Source organism: Oryzias latipes, chromosome 23, assembly GCF_053564925.1.
Source record: "Oryzias latipes strain Hd-rR chromosome 23, Olatipes_Hd-rR_3.1".
Taxonomy (NCBI): Eukaryota; Metazoa; Chordata; class Actinopteri; order Beloniformes; family Adrianichthyidae; genus Oryzias; species Oryzias latipes.
In genome coordinates, this window is record NC_136259.1 from 16,467,693 (window position 1) to 16,490,655 (window position 22,963).

At 37.0% G+C, this 22,963-nt stretch overlaps 1 protein-coding gene across 1 annotated transcript; it reads right to left on the minus strand.

The window, feature by feature from the left end:
* Positions 1–887: 887 nt before the first annotated feature.
* On the minus strand, positions 888–22,797 carry adipor2 (adiponectin receptor 2). The gene is made up of 9 exons (XM_004083023.5): positions 22,634–22,797; positions 12,776–12,838; positions 12,393–12,672; positions 5,620–5,787; positions 4,929–5,100; positions 3,559–3,745; positions 3,271–3,458; positions 2,842–3,035; positions 888–2,749 (listed from the first exon to the last, which is right to left on the minus strand). Exons 3-9 carry the CDS (start codon positions 12,477–12,479, stop codon positions 2,621–2,623), a joined length of 1,125 nt encoding a protein of 374 aa, XP_004083071.1. The 5' UTR covers positions 12,480–12,672; positions 12,776–12,838; positions 22,634–22,797; the 3' UTR covers positions 888–2,620.
* Between the last annotated feature and the right edge of the window lie 166 nt (positions 22,798–22,963).

The window sequence follows — 22,963 nt, forward strand, 5'->3', positions numbered from 1 at the left end:
AACTAAATTTAAAGTTTGAATTATTCCAGATATTCAAATTTAGGAATTCAAGTTCCACATCTGCCATCTTAAATTATCCAAACTTTTTTTTTTAATATATATATATTTCCAGTTTAACACAGAGTTTAGCTAATTAATGTATTCACAAGCTGGACGCAAAATAACTTGGGCAACAAAAAGAAATCATGTATAGTGTTATGAACTATTGGTGCATGCAGAGCTCTGTGGGACACCATCTGGAATTGCTCCAATAACTAACAATGAATCCACCTTATAAGGCGTGAGTTATGTAAATGAGCTGAACTTTGAACTTCTGATTTGAGCTCTACAATTGTTTTGGTCAGTATCTAACAGCAATATGTAGTCTAACAAAGATATGCACAGAAACAAGACCAACATCAATGGGAGTTAAAATACTTGTATTTAGTTGCTACTTGTATTTTAAGTAACTTTCCATTAATGCAACAAAGCATCAATAACTAATAGATGAAAGTTACATCCCACTAACTTTGGATACTTAAAATGTAAAATAAAACGTAATTGGCTTAGTAATAGATTTTTCTGATTATGATAAAGATACAACGTATTTCTAACTGAACTTGTGTTGCAAATCATCATATCTTTTTAAATAACAAAGGATGAGAGAAAGGTTGCTCCTTAGCTTTTTGGAAACAGAAACCTTATAAGAAAACACATTTCTACTAAACACATTTTAGAAATTCTGTTGAGATTTAGCTGGAAATTTGTATGATTTTGTATGAATTTGACCATTTGCATTATTATGGTGCTTCAAAATCAAAATGAAAACCCATAAAAACAGGTTTGTCATCCAGTTTTGTGTGATAACCATCATCTATGCAACTTCTTCAAGTAACACAAGGAAAACATTTCAAAAAAACATTGTTTTTTTATTAGAACAATACAGCAGATATAAAGGTCTATTGCAATCAAACACTCCAACCAGAATGGAACGTGTGCTTTACCAGGCAATGTTTGCTCCACCAGAGGAATAAATTATAACAACCTCAATAAAACAAAAAAGCAAGAAAAAAACAAGGGACTTCTTCTTCCTCTGAGAAACATTGACACAAAGAATAGATGCGGATAAATCACCTTGCTGAATTTGACTTAACTTAAATTTGAAACCGTCATAGAAGTACAGTTCCTGAAAAGCTCAGAATATATTTTCCCTATTCGAGGGTAAGATTTTGGTATCGCCAGAAAATTCAATCTTAAAAAAGTTCATCATGACTTAATCACCAAGAGAAGCCTCGAAAATTGAGACCACGAGTGAGCCCTTGAAGAAGAGAACTTTGTGTAGAATTAGAAATCCTAAAAGACACTTTAATGTTTATTTTTAAGAGAAAAAAACTTTTTTCACCTGATAAAAATGAACCTGTTTTACAATAAAAATTCAAGAAAAAGAAAATTAAAGCTTGCAACACATTTGTTATCGCAGGGAAATTTTAAAAATACAACTCAATCAAAAAGAAAACAGAGGAAACATCATTGTTCTGTTTGGAGGTGAATTTGTGAAAATGTCATTTTAGGACAAAGATTAAAATGTATCAACTGTAATATATAATAGCTGGGGACTTCTCTATAAAAATATTTTGAATTAAGCTTAATGTGTTTCCTTTAATCATTTAAAAAATAAACCTATACTTGTGGAATAAAAATTGGATTTACCGCTACATATGAGGATTCCTGAAATTCTCAAGACTTTGGTTAAGTACAGATCTGTCTATTCAGATCAGTACTCAGACACAGGAATTAACATAAATGAAAAAATTCTAGGTCAGTTGTTTCATCGTCTATGTTTAGTTTTATGGCGGGGAAGTGACTCTTACCCCCCCAACACTAAAAACAAAGGAATAGCAGGTTTTAAAAGTCATCTTTGATTGGATTCCTCTCCCCTCTGGTCTTTCGCATGCAAGCAACAAAAGCTTGTTAGAAGCACCTCCCGCCAACTGCAGAATAAAATATAATCCCTGTTCTCCTCTTTAATCATCATCCAAGATATTTGTTAATATTTTAACATATTTTTATAAATTTTCTTTAACATTTATTACAAATCTATAACCCAAAGTTTAGAAATCTGATCTTATTTACATGAAAAAGCTTTTCATTTTGTTTTAAAAGTGACTATTAACCTCTTTCTCCATGGCAATCGAACATTTTTTCTTCAACCCTTTTCCATCTGGAAATGTTTTGGAAAACAGCATTCAGCAAAAAAAAAAAAAAATCCCCCAAAATTCTTTTTAAGCCATAGTTATGCTTCTTCTTGAATCCCAGAGAAAATCTCACTTCCAAGCAAACAGAAGGAAAGAATCCCAAGCTTTGCTTTCAAAAACACAGCGCTTCAGGTGTAAAACCAAAGCAACTCAGCAAGAAGAGGTGACAGACTGAAAAAAGAGGAGAAAGAAAGTGATCACACCTACTATCAGCCACTTTTAATAGAGGGAATCCTTATAGTTTCGCACTGCAGAACAACCCAGTGGTCTTTGGTAGAAAAAGGTTCACGCGCGCATTTCTGCCGCTGTGATTCGGTTTGTATTATGTGACCCAGTGCTTCCCTGTAGAAGTTGTTCCAGTAAACAAGGGGGTCAGTGGATGTGTGTTAAAGAGCGCCATCGTCAGCACAGCCTCCTCCGGCGGTGTAGCGAAACTCCTGGAGGTTGGAAACGCCGTGAAAGTGAACAAAAGCTCCAGCGACCACCAAGATGTGGAACAACTGATGGGAGTGAAACTGCAATACAAACAATGAAGATGAGGTTTTCGGGGATAGACAGAGATGTTGCGTGAGGAGAGGAAAACGTGGAGACGATGCCAAACACTCACCCAGATGTCACATTTTCCGGGGAAGAACCTCTCAGGGATCCGGGCTGCGTACAGACAGGCGCCGGTGATGTAAAGCGTGGCCATGAGAAACAGCCAGCCTATCTGACCGATAGTTGTTGCTTTGATCAGACCTTCACTGATGACAAAGTGCAGAGTGGGAACCACACCGCTCAGTCCCAGACCCACAAACACACCTGGGAACACCGAGAGCAGATCTTTCAGTGCATTTGTGGAGTTTGTATTAAGCTCTTTTCAAGATTATCGTATTTAGTGGGTACATGAATAAGTTTGTCTGTTACAAAAGTCCTTAAATCTATTTCTATTTCTGTGCAGCTTGATGTAACAATGCCTCTTTTCTGTTAACCTCTCATTCTTAGCTCATATCAATTTTTGTGTTTACAAAGCAAGAACCCGATGCCAGCTGTTTACCTGCTCTGACTCCTCGGTACTGGGGAGTAGAAAAGAAGTCGCACTGGGAGACAAAGATGGCTGCCATTCCTAGTACACAAACTATCATCAGGTAGATGAAGCAAGACTGAGGGGTGCAGTAGAACGAGTAGTACAACCAAGGGACAAAAGATCCCATGATTAGAAAGGCAATCCCACTGTAGTCCAACCTGAAAGGTGCAAAAAAAGCACAATCAAAGATAAAAAATGAAACCTTACATTTTATCGTGAGCTTATTCTAATGACAAAGCCTTGGAGGCGCCGTCTTACTTGGAGAAGACTTTGGACACGCCCTCAGAGTGGCAGTACACTGTGTGGAAGAGCCAAGAGAAGGAAAGGCAGAGGATGGCTCCGAGGAAGAACACCCCGATCACCACCTTCTCCTGGACTGGAGCCACAAACGACATGTTGGGCCGGAACATGTACATGAGGCCCAGACAGAGGAAAAACAAACAACCTAAAGGAGGGAAAAAAGGCAGAGTGTGAATGATGGCGGGTGGCAAAGTGTATCTACACACAAACACAGACACTGCCTGGAAATGGTTGAAAAATGCCGTGCTGGGCTGCACACATTTTGTGAAATCTTAAACCTTGAGGTTTTGCTTTTCTTCTTGAACTAAAGCGCACTTAGTGAAAACCACTTTGAAATTGATCTTAAAACATCTTGGTATCATGAGAATCTCCACACCCAAAAGTAAAGCATATCTTTTTGTAAAAAAAGTGTACAATTTAAAAAAAAAAAGTTAAAAAAGGACGGTAGTTTCCATAAACTGTTTAAATTGTGGTCCTTCGTTTATCGCAGTGGTTACATTTTAAAAACAACCAGCGATAGAGGAAATGCTCAAAGTAGGATTATAAATGTTAAGGCTGTAAAACTGCTCACTACACATTTTATACACTTTTACACTTTTCTCTCTTGTTTAAACTCTTAAAGTTCAAACCCTCATAGAAAAATAAGTCAATTTTTTAATAATGTTTTTATATAAAAAAACAAAAATTTATCGTGATCAAAGATTTATGTGGAGGCCTCACGTATCTGTACAGCACACACGACACAGAGGAGACTGGTTGAAAAGTTCTTCAACCAATGAGAACACAGATGCACGGTTTAAAAAAAAAAAAAAAAAAAAGAAGGCATGCAAAACTGCACAGAAAAAAAATCAGCAAAAAAGTGAGACCACAATAGATGAACCAGGATTTTTGCGAACAGCTGCATAGCAGGGAATACTTTATTATTATTATTATTATTACGGTATTGCCAGGAGCCACCACTAGATGGAAGCAGAGACAGGAAGGAATGATTCCAATCCATCAGATGAAAAACAGAGCAATTAAGGATTATTTAAAGTTGCTAAAATAGGAATATTACCAAAAACAAAAAAACATCCAATTTCAGGTCGCAGATCCAAGAATAAAAAGACGTTTCTTTGAATTTTTTATATCAACAATAAAGATACAAACCAGATTTCAATATAGTTTGTATACAAAGCACCCACTCGGCTACTTTGGTGGATTATGATTATCTAACGAGCTTGGTTAAATAAAAAGATGAACTAAAGGATAATACTGGCTGGTTTTACCAGTTGTGACTTTCGTATGAGGTTTAAATTAAATGATCACAGTCAGAGTGACAGACATACCTAACAGGTGTGTCCAGATGTTTCCCGTCTCCGTATGGATTCTAAAGATGCTCTTGAAACAAGCGCGGAATGAAGGCATTGGCGGCCTGTGGCCGTGAAGCAGGAAGTCGTTGTCCTTAAGCCAGTCTGGGAGCACATCGTGAGGAATGACGCGCCACCGGCCTTCCCACATCTATTTCATTACACAAAGAAAAAAACAAAAGACCTTAATGAGGTTTGGAATAGGAACCTAGAGGACGAAGCAATGATTGAAACATTTGAATGACCTCAATACAGGTTGTGTCTGCATGAGCAGACAAGGAGAACGGGCTGGGACAATGCTGTCAGTGTCAAATAAACACTATTGAAGTCAAAAGACATAAATAAATGAAGACTGGCCACCTTCACAGAAGGAACCATGCTGTGGTTAATTACAATAATGCACTAGCTTGATCATTTCTGTAACTTGAACTCTGAACATTTTATAGTTTGGCTCATGTTCTGACAGGAAAGTCTTCTCAAAAGACAGATGAGGTTGAGTTAAAACAGAACAAAGTACAGCTTGGGGAGAAGAAAAAAACCTCCATCATACTTATTTTGAGGGTTTTACTGATTTATTTCACCACTGGGCTTTACTGACTGAAAGGGATCACCTCTTAGAAGAAGCTGTCGATAAATTAATCCAAACTGTAGCGTTGTGTTGGTCTTATACCTTGTGTACAAACTCCTCCATCTTCTCCATTGCATGGTGAGCCTGCAGAAGAGGAGTCATTCCCATGAAACCTTCATCGCTGCCTCTCTCCTCCTCCTCCTCCTGCTCCTCTCCTTCTGTTTCTCCGTCACTCTCTTCGTTCATCCTTTTCTCCTCTTGTGGAACAGCCTGAAAGAAAAGATTTGAAAAGAGTGATTATTAAAAAGATTCTTTATTTCTTGTTAATATTGTTTGACTTGATATCATCCAGTATTGATTATGTGCACAAGACTAAAGTTATCCAGGCTTACGTATTCTTTTCTTCATTAGAAATTATTTTTTTTAAATCTTTTTATTCCATATTTCTGGTGATTTTGATGTAGAAATAGTCTATAAATGAAATCACAGAAACTGCAGACACTTTTTTAAATAAACACAAAAAATAAAAGTGAAATACACAACATATGAACAGTTTTTGAGAAACAAAGCTGACTTTTTTTCAACAATTTAGGACATTGATGCGAGTCAGTAACATCAGATGAACCGGGAAGTTTTGAATCCAGAAGCTGCACATTGAGAAACGTTCCTCATCACTGGTAAACGAAAAAGATCCATTTAAATAAACACCAACTCAGTCAGACTGCTGAAGTTATTTTAATGTGTAGAGAGTAAAAATAGGAAAAAAGCCTGCAGGGCACACATGCAAATAAAGGATATTTTTAAAACAAAACAACTTCCTGTTCACACAGATCACTTTATTCTAAATAGATGAAAGCTGATAAAAAAAATGCAGCTTCCCCACAGAGGAAAATGAAGCAGAAGATACTTTTAAAAAAAAGTGCGACAATGTGCGACATGTCCTGATCTGTTTTATAAATGATGCATGACTATCCAGTTTTTAGGGACTCATCAGCAAATGCACAAAAACGCAAAGTGAGTAGACTTAACTTCTGATGCTTCTACAGTAAATCTAAAAGATTAACATTTTTTAAATTAAAAATATAATCTCTTCTTTATAATTTAGGACAAGGATGACTTTAAATAACTGCATCTGACAAGAATGATGCAACCTGTGTGACACAATTACTGACAAATTCTTCACACTCTGTTTTTCCTATTTCATTTAGGTCATGTTTCTGTTTCATTTCACATTCTGATGAGGATTTTGTGGTGATTTAGAACGAAAAACCTTAGAGTGAAAAGAGGGTGTGCTTTTCCCCTCACGTTCTTAGGTTTTCTTGCTGCGTTTTTGCCCTTCAGCCTGGATCTGCAGTGATTCAGCCCACACGAGGACGTTTTTAAATAACCTGCAAAGCCTGCTCCTCCTAAACAGCCAAAGACAAAGGTGACCGCCAGCGACGTTGAGTGTGTGAATACGGTGTTGCTCTGCAGTACCATGTGTGAGCAAAGTGCAACCGGCGTGACTGCCATGCATTTAGCCTGCACAGATAAGACTGGGTCATGGGGACGTGGTCAGACCCATGCTGGACAAAAAAAAAACCCACAAAAGCTGCCACTTCACACAACCCGTGTGGAACAACAGATCTGAACAGATGATTGCTGGCGGGAAAAGTACACAGGAAGTGTGCATGGAAACATGGCAACGGTGACGATGTTAAGGGAATTTCACACACACACAAAAAAAACAACCTACAATTAGTTTTATTTTGTAGAGATTGTTAAACAGATAGATGACAATAACTTTAAAAAACGATCAGGAGATCACAACGTTTTTATTCATTATGTAACCAGGAAAGTTTTTTCTTTGACTATAAAGAAAGAATGTAGAACAATCTGCACATAAAATAGACAAAGGCTCTAATTTAAAGAAGTTATAGCTGCTGCACAATAAAATAATTGGCAGAATGTTCCAATCAGTAGCATATTATTAAACAAAAAAACTGTTAAAGACCTTCTTCTACGTAAATAAAGTTTTTTACATGTTCTTGTGGCATTTTTCTGATGGAGGACATTTATTCAGAAAATTAAGCTAAGGATTACAGTTTTCTGACTAATTCTTTATTCAAATTATTAATCAGGAGGAGACGCAAAAATGAAGTCTGAAAAAAAATGGAAGTAGAAAATACACTGCGCTCCCTGTTCTGAGCTCTCATCAACAAAGAGGGCGGGGGGGGGGGGGGGGGGGTTGCTCTGCGCCCACAACTCAGAGGAGAATTTCTATTGAACTCCTGCCGCTCTGCAGAAACTATGTCCTAGAAAACATCAGGTTTTTCATTATGGCTAAAAACGGCATAATCATAATTAAAAGGACGCTTTGACAATAGATCAGAAGATGAGCAGTGGGTTTATTGGATAGAACAGATAAGTCTCAGCTGTAAAAAGTCTTTTTAGTTTATTCAAGTGTGATTTCCTGATACGATAAACAAAGAGGAAGACATTTGAAAGCAACCAGTACTGGAAATGCCCAACAACCTTTAGAGTTTGTGTTGTGAAACTCCTGTTCACCTGGACTAAACTCCATCTAGATTCTAAAAAGCACCGGCGCTGTGACTTCCAGCAGCAGGTGATACAGAGGCTTTAGGTCTGTCCTGCCATCTTTAGCCCATTAAAACCAGATCACATTACTACAAAAATAACATTCAGATTTCAACATGGGCAACGTTTCTTAGAAACCTCAATAAGTCTTTAGTCAAAATGAAGTTTAAAAAAATGTAACTCCACACGTGGCTCACATTCAGCCAGCCAGTCTCCAACAAGTCATTAGAGTAAATGCTATGGAGTCAAATTTCGCTCTGTATGGAGGAGTGCGCGTGTGTTCTGCCAAAATGATACCATCCAAGAGCTGGTTAAGAGCTCATTATTTAACACTTTGTCATATGCAACTACAGTCAGCTGAAGGGCAGTCAAGTTAGCTGCTTATCGCTGGCGAACGTGTGACGACAATAAATCCTCTCTACTGTTTTCATGCTGCAGCAGAGCACTTTCACATTTTCCCAGAACAAATATAATAAGAAACATCAGAGGGATTCCTCTCAAACATATGGTTGTAATAAAACACCAAGTTGATGTTTCTTCTGCACAACTAACAGACAGAACAGAGGTTTTATAATGTTTTTTCCACAAAGCGAATAAAACTCTTGGACACAAGTGTGCATTTCCTTAATTTCTGTCAAACAGAAAAAACATCTGCAATCTTTCGCTTTTGAATATGATGAGTAATTAGGATTATGGGTGCATTTGGAAATTTCCATGCAGTTGTTACTTCTGTTTTCACTGATAATCTGTGGAGACACAGCGGTAAAGAAAACTGGGTCATGGGAACTTCCAGACAGACAGATTTGATCATCAGTCAATTTAAAAGGTGATTACAGCAAAACCAACTTAAGTTTCTTTTGTCTGAGTCTCACATTTAACAAGAAGGTTTAATGTTCTAAATAGAACCCATTCCTGCAGCAAAGCATGCTGGGCTTTATTTATCTGAAAGCATCAGTGTGTGCACATGTGCCCATGACATCGGGGGACTTATTAGTAAACTGCAGACATAAACACCTTAAAACACTGCAGTTAGACAACTCTGTTTTTGGGCATTTTACTTTATTAATGCCAAGTCAGTTTTGATCTCATACTTGAAGTTTATCCAAAAGATGTCAGCGGCATCATTCTCTTCCTTTCCTAAAGCAAGTCTTTCCCTGGTTATGCTTTGTTTTTCCCCGTTTCTTTTAGCTGAGGCCTGGTTGTGAAAATTAGCCAAACCGCCTCACGAGGCTTCGTAACTGTGGTCTATATTCACAGAAGTCTGCTAAAACTCCAAAAGATTTTAAGTCCAGAAAAGAAATTCACACTTGTGTACGAGAGTAATACTCCAAAAACACAAATCTACTCTATAGAAGATGTTTTGTTGTTGTTGTTAAAGCTATCTTCATTCCTTCTTAACTCTAAGGTCCCACTCCAATCATCTTTTGATCTATTAAAGTGTTCCCAGCGGTCTTTTAATTGCGATTATGCCTTTTTTTTGCAAGTATCAAACAATTCATCGTTTTCAAGGACAATTTTGAATGTTCTGAATACATTATCAGAAAAATGGCACAAGAACATGTTAAAAAACAAAATTTTTATAGGAGTGGGTCTTTAATCCTCTTCATTCTGGTTTATATTTTAAACTTTTTCCTCAATAACGATGGACCACACATAGAAGATGTGTTCAGTGTTTGCTATGAAATATCTGCTGGCTACATCTCTTCAATTCATGAGTCCCAAAAGCTGGAGGAATGTCTGAGATAGAAAAGAGACGTCGAAAAAAAAATTAAAGTAGAAGTTAAAGATGAGAGACTGACAGAGGAATGTGATCTTAGCCAATGGGGGCACAGATGAAACTGTTGACCAATGGCAGGAAGCACGAAAGGTCAAAGTGGCCCAAGAGCACAGCGCTCACACTTGTTCACCGTGACCGCTGCATGGCACAGCGAGGAACAACATGTGACTCACACGTGTTCGATTCTCCACGGGGAACAATCGCAGTTTAGAAAAGACACAGCAGCTCTCACAGATAGGGTTTTCACACACATACACAATGCTCTGATCATCACACACTCTTCTCTGTTTTTGCCCATGACCATGACGGAAGCATGAAAAATCAGCATTAGCGTGGCAGCAGACTGGCACCAATCTTTATTTACCGTTTACACATGAAGGGCCTAAATCAAACCTTTTTAAAGTAACTTGAAAGTCTTTTTTGTTTGAGTAAAAGAATGTAGATAAATCTGTCCTTTTTACTATTTTTAATAGACATAGTGCTGTTACCTATCAGCACGCTAAAGAGTTATTAAGTAGTGACCCACTTTAACCATAATGTTAAATCAACAGGCTGAGAAAAGTTGCTTCCATTTAAAATCTATAACAGTCTTTCTAATATTTGGCTGTGGACCCAGATAAAAAATATAAACTGAATATATTTGGGATAAAGATTTTTTTTGTAACCTTTTTTGTAACCACAAAAGTAACGCCATATGTGGCAGCACAACAATACTGAATGTGAATCTGAACACTATAGATAACGTTAAAGTATTAAGAATAAAGAAAAATACTGCACAAGATTTTTTTTATTTTGTGGCCAAAAATGTAATGATTCTGTGCTACAAATCTACTTCTTGCCAAATAAAGCTTTTTGTATTTTCACCAGGCAGGACAAAACTTTTATTGGTTTTAAAACAAATCTTTATGACTTTTTCAGAAAAACTTGACAAATGAACCGATAGTTCAACGAAATATGTTAAATCAAACAGAGTTGAGAATGTGTGAACCAAAATCGAATTAAGTCAGTAGCTGACTCCAACCAAACTACTAAAAATAAATAACAATAGTTTTATGTAAAGACCAGATTAACGTGTACATGTTCCACAGAAAAATCAGATATCGTCTTTTCTCACTTTTAAAAATGACAGAACTTCCTTTACTTTCTAAAAAATAAATCTCTACTGATATACTACCCTTCATCGTCATTTATTTAGGTTCTGGTAAACTTTGCATACTCTATAGCCACCCAAATCCCTGCACCAACTTGTAGACAAATAGATCCATGGACATATTTGTTTTCCAAACTGTACGGCTGGATAGCTCCATTTTTGCTTGCCATTTTTCTTGCACCAGTAATGCTAGGTTGGGTCTGTAAGCTAGCAGGATAGTGTGGAAACAGAGAGCTCTCAGCAACAGGGAGGGGAGGGGGGAGGGCAGGGTTGCTTTGCACAAACAGTCCCGCCCACAACTCAGAGGTGAATTTGTAATAAACTACTGCTGCTCTGCAGAAACTATGTCCTGGAAAACAAGGATTTCAATTTTGACTAAAATTGGCATAATCGTTGTTAAAACCACAGGGAATGCTTTGAAAATAGAACAAAAGATGTTCAGAGTTGGTCTTTAAGCATATATGAACACTAAAGAACTAAACAGAATATGTGCAGAAGTGCCAAAACCAATCCTATAAAAAAGACTCACAAACAACATTTTAAGGCATACACTAACTCAAAGGCTGTTAGGCTCCTGCATGTGGGGTGCTCAGGTAGCCTGGAGTTCCTGATAAGACTAGGAGGCCTTTAACTTCTTCTCAGGTGGCAGTGTTGTGTTACAGCAGGTAAAGAAAGCCAAATGCAAAACACAAACGCATGCAGTCATAGAAACACTTTCAGGGTTTCAGCTCTTTTGCAGGTTTGCGGCTCTTTCCTGACTGACTTTCACACACAGCTGCAGAACAACACCTTCAACTGTATACACCCACAAAATCTAAAATAAATAAATAAATGAAATAACCCACACACCTCAGAGGAAGAGTGTCTGGCATATTTATTTGATCGGTTCAAATGGCCACTTTACTAAGAGCACAACAAAGAGCAGTGGAAGTGCATTTGCTACTTTCAGGAGAGTCTGTATTTATAGACAAAGCAGGCCTTTTCATTGTGAATCCTAATAGACTCAATAGCTGCATCACTTCTGTAAGTCGCAGCACTAACTGAGTTTTATTTACTGTGGCCCTTCCTTTATCAACGAAGGAAAGCAACTTACAAGAAGAAGTAGTGCAATTTTAGTAAAATGCTTTAAAATGTTTATCCCATTGTTTTAGTGGGATCCTATAAGATATTTACACCGCATGTTGATTAAATTGAAATTTTGTTTAATAAATTAGAGTATGCAGCTATAGTGATCAATCCACCAGACGAGCCGGTATCAGTTTCTGTTCTGATATTGACACCGTTTACATAATTAACACGATGATATGCGTTCGAGCTGGACTCTTTTATCCTGTGACCTACTAAACAGGCACAACTGTGTCAGACACTCACCCCATTGTGAGCCGGGCTCTCTGCAGCGCTAAGATGACTTGTTGAAGAACCTGAGGTGGGCGTCTCTTCCTTGTCCCGTGGACTCATGGGATGACTAGATGTGCAGTTTGTGGAGGCCTCGATAACATTCGACGTTCTGTGCCGCAGCACAAACGTTGGGCCATCGGCCCCACTTGTCTCTCCTCCGTCCAGCTTGTATTGCCGGACTGCCTCACACCAAAAACCAAAAGCCAGTCAGCTTTTAATGGGCAACTTGGGGGCGGAGCCACTGCAACCAAACCTGAGTAAGGTAAACAAACAGATATAATTAGGGAAAGCTAAATACACATTGCAAAAGTATTAAAAGAGGCAAGGATATTTTTTTCCTATACTGAAGGACAAACCTGGATTCAAGGTTGTTGTTGGTTGGATGAACAGCTGACTCAGGATTTTAGGCAGGAGAGGGACTACAAAAACAAAAAAGGAAATAAACACTGTACATTTTAATTATAGATCTTTAAATATAGACAAAATCAGAAGTAAACCTTAGAGAAGGCAGTAATATCAACAGAGGAAAGTTCCGGAATAAAGTATAAATCCCAAAATGCAGAAGATAATTGAAATTCCAGCATTATGACACATCGACTGTCTGAAGTGTTTAACCTTCCAGACCAAACATCTATTTCTAAATGTCTTAAACTGTGAACATTTCTCTATATGCATCAGCAGTTGTGCAGAGACACAACATTTAAAATTAGTAACAGAATTAAGATTTTTTTCGCTTAGAGCTTATGTGTCGCATCTAAAGTTGCAAAAAAGAATTAAGCAATACATTTTCCATCTAATGACAGTCATAGCTAATTAGGATTTGCCAACTTGCTGTCACAGTGGGTTGCCTAGCAACAAGGTGGCAAAGAGAAGAAGAGATTCTCACAGTAAGTTGATGTTTTCCCTGTTGAGGAGTTGTTTTTCTAACACAAAGTCAACTTGAAAGCTGTGTTTTACACCGTTGAATATGCACAACAAAAGACATTTAGGTTCATACTGAACAAAGCTAAAGGGCGAGTTAGACAAATTTCATTTTTGGGGTGGTAAGCATTAAATTAATGAATCATGGCAACAGTCTGAAAGCTGTTATGTTGAAAAACCTTAGCTACAAGTGTGTTTTCAACATATGTTTCTAAAGCCACTGCACCGCATGTCCTATGAAATACAGTGGCATAGTCAGGTCAGTGTACAGTTACACTCCTTGTGCTGTTCGCCCCCAGGAAAACACACGCTGAGCTCCAGGAGGGCCAAGTCGATGTAAACAAGCTCATGAGGCGAGCAGTGGACGGTTTCAAACAACAGCCTTCATGTCATACCTTAAAGGCATTCACAATAAGGAGAGGGTAAACATACATATTGCATGTATCTATTTATTACCTAAAGATTGGATCTACAAAAAGAACAACACAAAGAAAATATCAACAAAAATACAAAGTACTAAAGAAAAAAAGTACAAGAAAGTTAATCAAAGCTGAGAACAAAAATGATTCTGTGTAAATTGAGATTTCTGGTTAGAGGTGCATGTAGAGAAATCTATTTAAATGAATAATACGTTAGTTTAAAAATTACAAAGGAGGTTGTCTGACTAAATTACTGCCTATTACTCACATTTCTCTTCACTTTCAGACATGGTCATTTTCTGCAATGTTCTTATGTGCTAGCTTCAAACCACATACTTAGAAAAATACGTAAAAGAAATTACCCAAGATAGTAATCTTTCATCACAACTAAAAAGAGTCGACATTCCAATGTAAAAAGCAGAAAGAATGTATTCTTCATGGTATTACCATTAACGTGGAAAAAGAACAAACAATTCTTTTTTCAATGTATCCATTTGTACTATTTCTCTATGTTGGATTTGTGAGAACAAATGGTTCTCATTCTTTCACGAAAGCAAAGAAAAGAAACTACACAGGCAAAGCTGGTATTAAAAAATTAGAATTATTTGATTAAAAACATGTCAGTAAAGTAAAAATAAAAAGGCAATGTGAAATTTCAAATATTATTTTTTTGTTTGTTCAGCTGGATCAAGAAATTTGAAAATAACAATTTTTGAAACAATCTTTGACACAACTAAAAAAACACAACTGCGTCACTGGATTGAGACCAACCCTAAAGAAGACCCTGCTCCAAGTACAGATCTGACACGTGATGTTCATCAACAACAGGAAGAAAAATGACTCATCGGGCGGTTTCTTGCGGGCAAACTATGATCACACATTCAAGCTACACAAAATCCACTAAGTGTTGGGTCTATGCCCTCCCTGTAATCTGTTCTTTTGAATACTAACGTCTGCCTGACCCCAAGTAAATATTTTGACTTGAAATGAAAGACAAAAATGTGTTTTTAAAAGATATACATTCATGCACTTCTAAATAACTGAGGTTAAATTAAAAATCTCACATGGGGAACCCTGACCACTTCGGACATTAATTCCCATAAAAAGCTCCGAAGCTGCACTTTAAAGTATATTTAGCAAATCTAATTTTGAAAATGAACATTTCATCCTTTTAACGTTATCACTAAGGCTGGATGTCACCTGCAGCTCTGCCACCAGTATTTTACTAAAACCATGAATGCCACTGACCCTTATGTTAAGACCTGTAGGCAGCACTGAGAGGCTGATAGCAATTTTTAAATTAAACTTTAAATATCAGTGCTTCTTTTAATCCTAATTAATCGGAGTGACCAGATTAAAGGAAGTGTTTTTGGAAGTAGTGTATATAAAAAATGGCATTTAGCTTTTACATATACAGTACAGAATGTTTGCAGGAGCAGCAACTGTTTAAAAAACAAGCATCAAGAGCAGATTTTATGGAACTGCAGGTGACGGCTTGTTGATAAAGCTTTTGTAACATAGAGTTCCCATTTTTATCTATATTAAAGCATAAGCTTTGGATGTACCAGCTGCTGCTGTTTTGAGACTTTTATTATCAATTGAAGAGATAACAGGTGCCCCTCCCTGCATTAGGACTGTGAACACCATTCATCAACTTCTCAACAGATGACACTTATTCAAAAAGTAACCTCTAACTGTTAAGTCACTAAACCCTCCAAATCACAACCATACCAATTCTTTTTAATAAACTATGGCTGTGTCTGAATTCTTACCCTACTCCCCAAAAACTAAAAAACTGTATAGTGCAGGACTATGTAGTGCCCTGGATTTTAAAAGTAATTCGGACACCATGCTCACTACTTTTTGTTCATGCAAATATGACGTCATCGATTTCATGAAGTGAAAATCTCATCAATATGCGTGTTTTGCGACGACTATTTATTAATCCACTGAGTTCTAAAGATAAAAATGTTGATGGTTTATTAAAAAAATAGACATAAATAAAAACATTTTACAAAAATTATCTAAACACGATGCATTGTGAGACTTCTGGGAAGTTTCTAGGGCACTCGATTTTGGAATTGTAGATTCGGACAGCACTACAGAATGGTGAACGCAATAGATAGTGCTCAATGTAGTGAGTAGTGAAGGAATTTGGACATAGCCTATGTCTTTTTAATTCCCCTTTAATACCGGAGGTGTCACCAGCAGACAGGAAATAACACACTTTCTTTGAACTGCCGTAAATTTGACCATTTACAAAGAACCTGTAAGATTACGTTAATTGCGTGAAAGAGTTATAGGAAAAGGTGATAAGTGTATCTTGGTATTGATTTCGATTGATATACAGCTCAAAAATAATAAGACAGATGAATTTGAAGGTCATCCTAGAAAGAATGCTGATTGGATACCAAAAAGCTATAGAGTCAGAAAAACCACTTTGCAAAGGACTGAAAGGTTGGCCTCAAAATATCTGCAAATATGCATATGCAGGCTCCAAAATGACCTTAATTTAGAAATTACTTTCCTTTTTATATAGCTGGAAATAAATTTGAGCGGTTAAAAATTTATAAATAAGACCTGAACTGAAGCAAAAGCATTCTTGTTTTTATGAGAAATCTCTTTAAAAAACAGGACTTGTTGGCAGCTGTGTAAAACAGAAGTGAAATAACAACAGGTAACACTAGAGACTGGTGGTTGATAAAAACTGAAAGCTACATCTCAACATGGAAAATTACTGGTTTTATTCACTGTATATTTTCTATTAAAATATTAAAAACTACCTCAATAGCTGCATATAAAAAAAAACAAGTGTAAATGATAAAAACACTTCACTTAGAAAACACTATAAGTGTGAGGTTATAAAGACCCCTCATCTTTTGATCTATTGTAAAAGTGTCTTTTAATTATGATTGTCATTTTTAGCCTAAATGAAAAATCCAGTATCATTTTCTAGGAGAATTTTCTATCACAATGTGAAAACCTGTTCGTTTTTGTGGGTTGGGATGGGCTGGTGCTCAAAGCTCAGGTTTTTAGAGGAATACTCAGAATTTTTGTGAGGAATGAACATTATACTAAACGTGAAAACTTCAAAAGTTGATTTTGCACGGTATAGGCCCTTTATTGTCTTTAAATATGTCCTCCATCATCAGAAAATGCCACAATAAAAACACCAGAAACACAATTTTCATCAGAGTAGGTCTTTAGATAACGCTACAGAGGTCATGTTTAAAAAGAGGAACTTGACTAAAGTCGACAGTCATGGAAAAAAAAATGGGTGAAAGCATTACTTCTTTAAAGTGATAAACAAAACGCTGTTAAGTCTGAGAACTGCAACAATGCGTTGGTGTTGTGTCAAAACAAACTAAAAAGTAGGTCACACTATTGGAGGGTGAACTGTGGTTTCTCTGCTCTCAAAAGGAATCAAATGTAGGACAGAGGTCATGAAGTAGTACAAGTGCTGTAAACTTGCTTAAAAGTGTCATGAATGCAGACAAACGGGTTCATCCTGTAGGGGTAGACATAGGAGCCCTCATTCTTTTGAATATTTACCATACCTAATGTAAACAAGAGCACCAAACAGACGGTTCTGTTAACACACATTGACACTGACGCTAAAAGCCCCATTTTACTGTAAAAATAATTCAGTTCAAGACTCTTCATAGATGTTTAAAAAGAAAATCTTGAAGAAATCAAGAAATCTTAAAGTTTACTTTAACATAGACTTATGCATGTTATATTAAAGGGACAGTAGATAAAACAAAGCAAGTCACAAGGATTGCTTAATACTAATAACTGCAACTCTGATTGCATTGTTGGTCAGCCAAAAATATTTCTACAACTTTAACTCAAGAAATAGTACAACTATTTTATAACAAAAAAAACCAACCTCTTTATTTCTTACAAATAAGGTTACTGTCAAAACCGGTTATAGAATCATTTGTAAGCCTTGGCTGTTAAGTTTTCTCCTTCAGTGGATGAATCAAATTCTCAGAACTGGCATTCAGGCTGTCACCTGTTATTTTCTCTTGCTCCAACTTTATAATAGTCACTAAACGGAGTGTTTTAGCAAAAAACAGACTGCCCTATATTCCAAAGGATCAATTTGGACATGTTGAATCAAAGTTTTCAATTTTCACATGATGTGAGAACAAAAATCAAGAAACACTTTTGAAGTCAAAAGCCTTTAACAGCATCAATATCTTCGTTTCAGTCTTTTCTTACAGTTGCACTATACGTAAATATTTATTAATCTGACTTCTTCATTATGTCACACTTTTTCTTGAACTCTAGCACTAGTTTTTGCTTTCTTATGGTCCACCAATTGAAATGTCTCCTTTCATCCAAACCAGGAAGCACATTAGAGGAGCAGACAGAGACCACTAGCACCGGTGGGTTTTGGTCGACACCAAAATGCAGCAGTTTCATTTGAATATGAAAGGGGGGGGGCACATGGTGGGTTCTTCCTTCTAGGATTATTTTTACTGCTAGAAGTTGACACAGTGGCGCTCATACCAGAAGAAGATGGATCAACTGTATTTTTAAAAAGAATTTATCTTTACTTGTGCTTAAATGAAAAGAAAAAAAAGATTTTAAAGTTTTAGCATTTTCTAGAATCAACATAGTTCTGTTTTCATCAAGCCACAATTGATGAAACCACTGAAAAAAAAAAAAAGCAATGATGTCTTAGGCAGTGAGGACGTTTTTTTTGCGTGAAAAAATGCTACAAACTTAAAACAAAGCATAATAACTGTGAGGACACAGCTTTGAATTGCTTTCTTTGAACATTGCACTGAACCTGGTTACTGTCCACCACCTTTTTACAGTTTCTGCATCCGAGTACTTGTGAATAATGCAGATTTATGGCTTGAAACATCAACTTTAACACGGGTAGTTTAGGATCAGAGCCTTTCAATCTTTCCCTGTTCAAGATTTGCTTCATGAAACTTTAATTTTCTTTTGTCCCTGACCTTATTGCTTGCATAAATTTGTCCAGACATCAATAACTTGTTGTGTGCTCCAGTTGTTCTGTCCCTGCAACATGATGAATCATTTAGGTGCAACAGCCTAAACTAAAAACTTGAGTTCATCTGTCAGCTCCTGGATATTCCTGACTCCTTTTTCCTTTCCTCTGTCACTTTAAATATTTTTGCTGGGCAGGGACCCAACATTTGTTTTTACACACTCCTCAGTTGGCAGTGTATTTCACATGACTGGGCTTTATACTGTGCTGTGTTCTAGTAGGTTGGTGAACAGGCCTTCTTTCAAATGTGGGGCAGCTTTACAACAGTTTAAACCTGCTGTTATAGACCGCGGCTTTTAGAGCTCACTGACCATGAGGCTGTGTTAGGACTGTACTGAAATGTACCTATACATACACCTCCATCGATTCATGTATAAATGAAAGTGCATGCCTTGTCCTTGGTCTCTACATAGCTATAACTGAGTATAGTTAGCAACAATAATTGCTGGTGCCTGCATGAACTTATTTGCAGCCCCACCCATGGCCTTCAATTATATGTTTGAGACTACTTTCCACCTAGTTTGGCTTGTTTTATCACCTCAGACGAGCTCATAAAAACTACAGAGTAAAAATTTTCAAAAAGCAAAGGAGGAAAAAAAAAAAAAAAAAAAGAAGTGTCCTCCGGTGCACCAATACAACAGAGAGTTACTGATCGGGCAGCCAGAAGTCTTATGATGCAGAGCTAAACAAAGCACACCAGTGTAATATGAAGCACACACACACTACTTCTGTCCTTTACAATTTAAATACAACTAGGCTACCAAGAGAAACAGGCAGTTGACAGACGTAGCAGTTGGATAATCAAAAAAATTACATATACAAGAATGATATTAATACTATCCATCCCAAATATTTTAAGAGACTATAAAATGTATCTTCAGGGCTTTCCAGAGCAACTTACCAAAACATGGAAAAAGGAAAAAAAGAAACCTGATTTATAAATGGCATCTGCTCCTGCTCTCTAAAGATGAAGTGACATGAATTTTAAAAAGAAAAATCCTCAAGTTGATCTTAACCTTTGATTTAGGGATCCCAGATGGGCTTTCCTTCACTTTAAGAGGTCTCCAAAGAACACCGGATAAAACCAATGTTGAAAAATACGTGGAAAACATCCAAAACCAGAGAACTCTCCTAGGAAAAACATATTTCATCATCTTACTTTATGGTAACTTTTCCATAGGTGTTTAGTGGAAAGAGGCCAAACTTTTACCAAACTGCAATATAACAGCTATGACTTATAAATTGCAAAGTGCAAACAGCCTAAAATAGACAACAGTTTTGGAAATCAATGACCTAGGGGTTCAAGAAAAAAGATGTCCACTTTACCAGACAACAATTATTAAAGTAAAAGCTCAGAGTGCCTGTATGGTTTCATGCCGCTATCAGCGGTGTCTCAACTCTGTTAACACGCTCAGTGCATTCAAATAAGGCTGCTTTAGAGCTTCAACCAGTATATTAAAAGAAAATCTGAAATAAAATAAAAAGTGTGGTTTTAGGAGATAATCATTTATCAAATAAGATAAACAACAGAAATTAGGTTAAACTTACTATAAAGATTATCTTAGAAACTACTAAATTGTGTATTTGCTTCTTATAGCTACTTTCAAAAGTGGGAGTTCCGTTTTAATTTAAGTTATTGTTGTATTAAATTATAATTATGGGAGAAACCTAAACATAGAAACACAAAATTCAAATAACTTGCGTAATTCTCAAAGACCAACTGTGAACCTCCGATCTCATCACTCTTAGCAACATGCGTTGAAGCGACCACTTTCAATGAAGATTCTATGTGAACGTGCATAAAAGCATTTTCGGGCTTCCGTATTCAAAACTCTTGTGTTCACACATAGCTACGCAAATTATTTAAGACAGTTTTCTGGCTCTACATTTAAAAAACCAGGTTGAACTTTGACCAATCAGGGACTCTGCTTTGGTGCTGACGTATGGATTGCGTCCTTTCCAAATCACGAAAGGGCCAACCGTTTGGAAATTGATCATGGAGGAGAAATGAATAATTGCGGCTCGTGCTAGCCTTGAAATGTTGCAACATTTTGCACCAAGCCTCTTCAAGTGTAGGTGGCATACATGCACTAGTATCGCGTAGCGACGGTCCAATGTGAAGACCATGGGCTAAACGTGCGTTCAAGAACGTGCGTCACATGCCTGGAGTGAACATGGCATCAGATTGCCAAAAACCAAACCAAATAAGTAGCTTTTCTTGCAAAAGTATCATGCACACAGAACTTGAATTACTGTCTTTCACAGTTATATACCCAAGTGGTGTTAAGATTATAAGATGATTAGCGATGGACAAGGTAATAAAACCATAAGCTTATTTGTCTGAAAGTATGCCAGTGTTGTGCCCCTACATGCCTGTTTATGTAATAGCATTACAAAACAACTCATTTTTAACAAATAACAGTCGTTTTTTCCCAAAATTTTTGAACAACAAGTACGGCCTTAGAAATCTAACCTTAGAAATATATAAGAAACGCAAGGGCAGTTACTTTCTTTGGTGATGAATAAGATCGCTAAGGACACATTTAGTGCAACGCTTTTGTAAGTTCAGTACATTTCCCCTTTAACTTTCTTGTATTGCATATTAAAACACACGTGTATATCCTAAAGTGGGTAAATTGACATATCCAGGTGTCAGAGTTAAAAATGAAACCAATAAGTCATTTTTTTTCACTGGCTAAACTTTCTCAAAGATACTCAGACAACAAAGTCGCACACTGAAGGCCATGGCTATAATATAATTGTGAAATTAAAAAAAAGAAATAAAACAAAACTGAATGTTTAAGGTGACATTCTCATTCAAGTTTCATTTCATGTTGAGAGATTCCTGGGAATGTGTATTCTATCTTAAGGTTTCAGCTCAAAACATAGCAACCGTCAACTACCTGCGTCATAAAATATTCATGAGAGGCTTTGTAGCAACCCAGAGACTCAAGGGAGCACTACCATGGGACAGTACAAGACTAAAATGAAATGTTGGAACATCGGGTATAAAAGAAATCTCAAATTTCAACTAGACAGTTCAAATAAAGTTAAAATCAGCGATAAAGTACAGAGGGAGACTGGGAATTACTTCAAATTCTTGGCATAGCTAAAAGTTGTTTGCCCTAATTTCTCCTTTACCGTTACATAAAACATGCTCAAACGAATTCATTTAAAGTAACAATGAATCGTAACTTATTAAGGAGGAGGAAAAAGTAGTCCAACTCAAAGATGGTCTCCCAAAGTCAACACAACACTGGCAAACAAGCAAGCAGGACAAAGAAACCTAAAACTCCAGCAACACTATCGGTTTGTTGACAACGATAAGTCGAATAGTTTAACACGAGACGTTCCTCTACAATTTTTTTTTTCACTGTGCAGACATAAAAACAGTCAGTTAGACGAAACCAAAAAGGATTTAGGAAGCTACTAACATGCTCTGATTTGGTTTGTTTACACCGAGCTAGCGAGCTGGCTAGTAGTTCGCTAACGAGAACTACCGTCTTCGAAAGAATCCAGAAAACTCTCTAACAAATTATTGGTTAATTTTGACATCTTTCGTAACCGTTACGTTTGTCTTTGAACGAACAAAATGTCACATTTAACCGCATAATAACACACTGTAGAGGGACAAAAAGAACGCTTCACTTTTTTACCACGTTGGCTAGCATATTATTCCACTCGTCGTTGTTTTGACAGCTAGAATTAGCTGGATAGCAAAGCTGCTAGTAGCTGGCAGGTTACATTCAGATGGTAACATTACTCTAGTGAAGTAAAATATAACTCGGCAACGAAATAATAAATCAAAAATACAATTTCACTGGCAAAAAAGTGTGAGTTTGGTTATTCACCTGGTCTCGGTGGGTGATGGTGAGTGAGTATTCTGGGCAGTGTGATACAGTTGTCTGGGAGTTTTGTTCACCGCACCGTCCCTGACTCCACTCCGAACGGTTACTGACCGTTTCTATGCTGGACCGACTCGACACACGACAGAGGGAGGAGCTTAGCCAATGGTGTCGCTCGCATGAGCTCCACTATCCAATCAGACGCCTCCACAAAAATGTTCTGGCCAACCACTGACTAGCAGGAAGTAAAAGGAACATACCATTAACCAAGTGACACATTTGTAGTTTGAAAAGAAAAAAGTTCTAACATGTAAAATAACCCTTGCGTAATACATG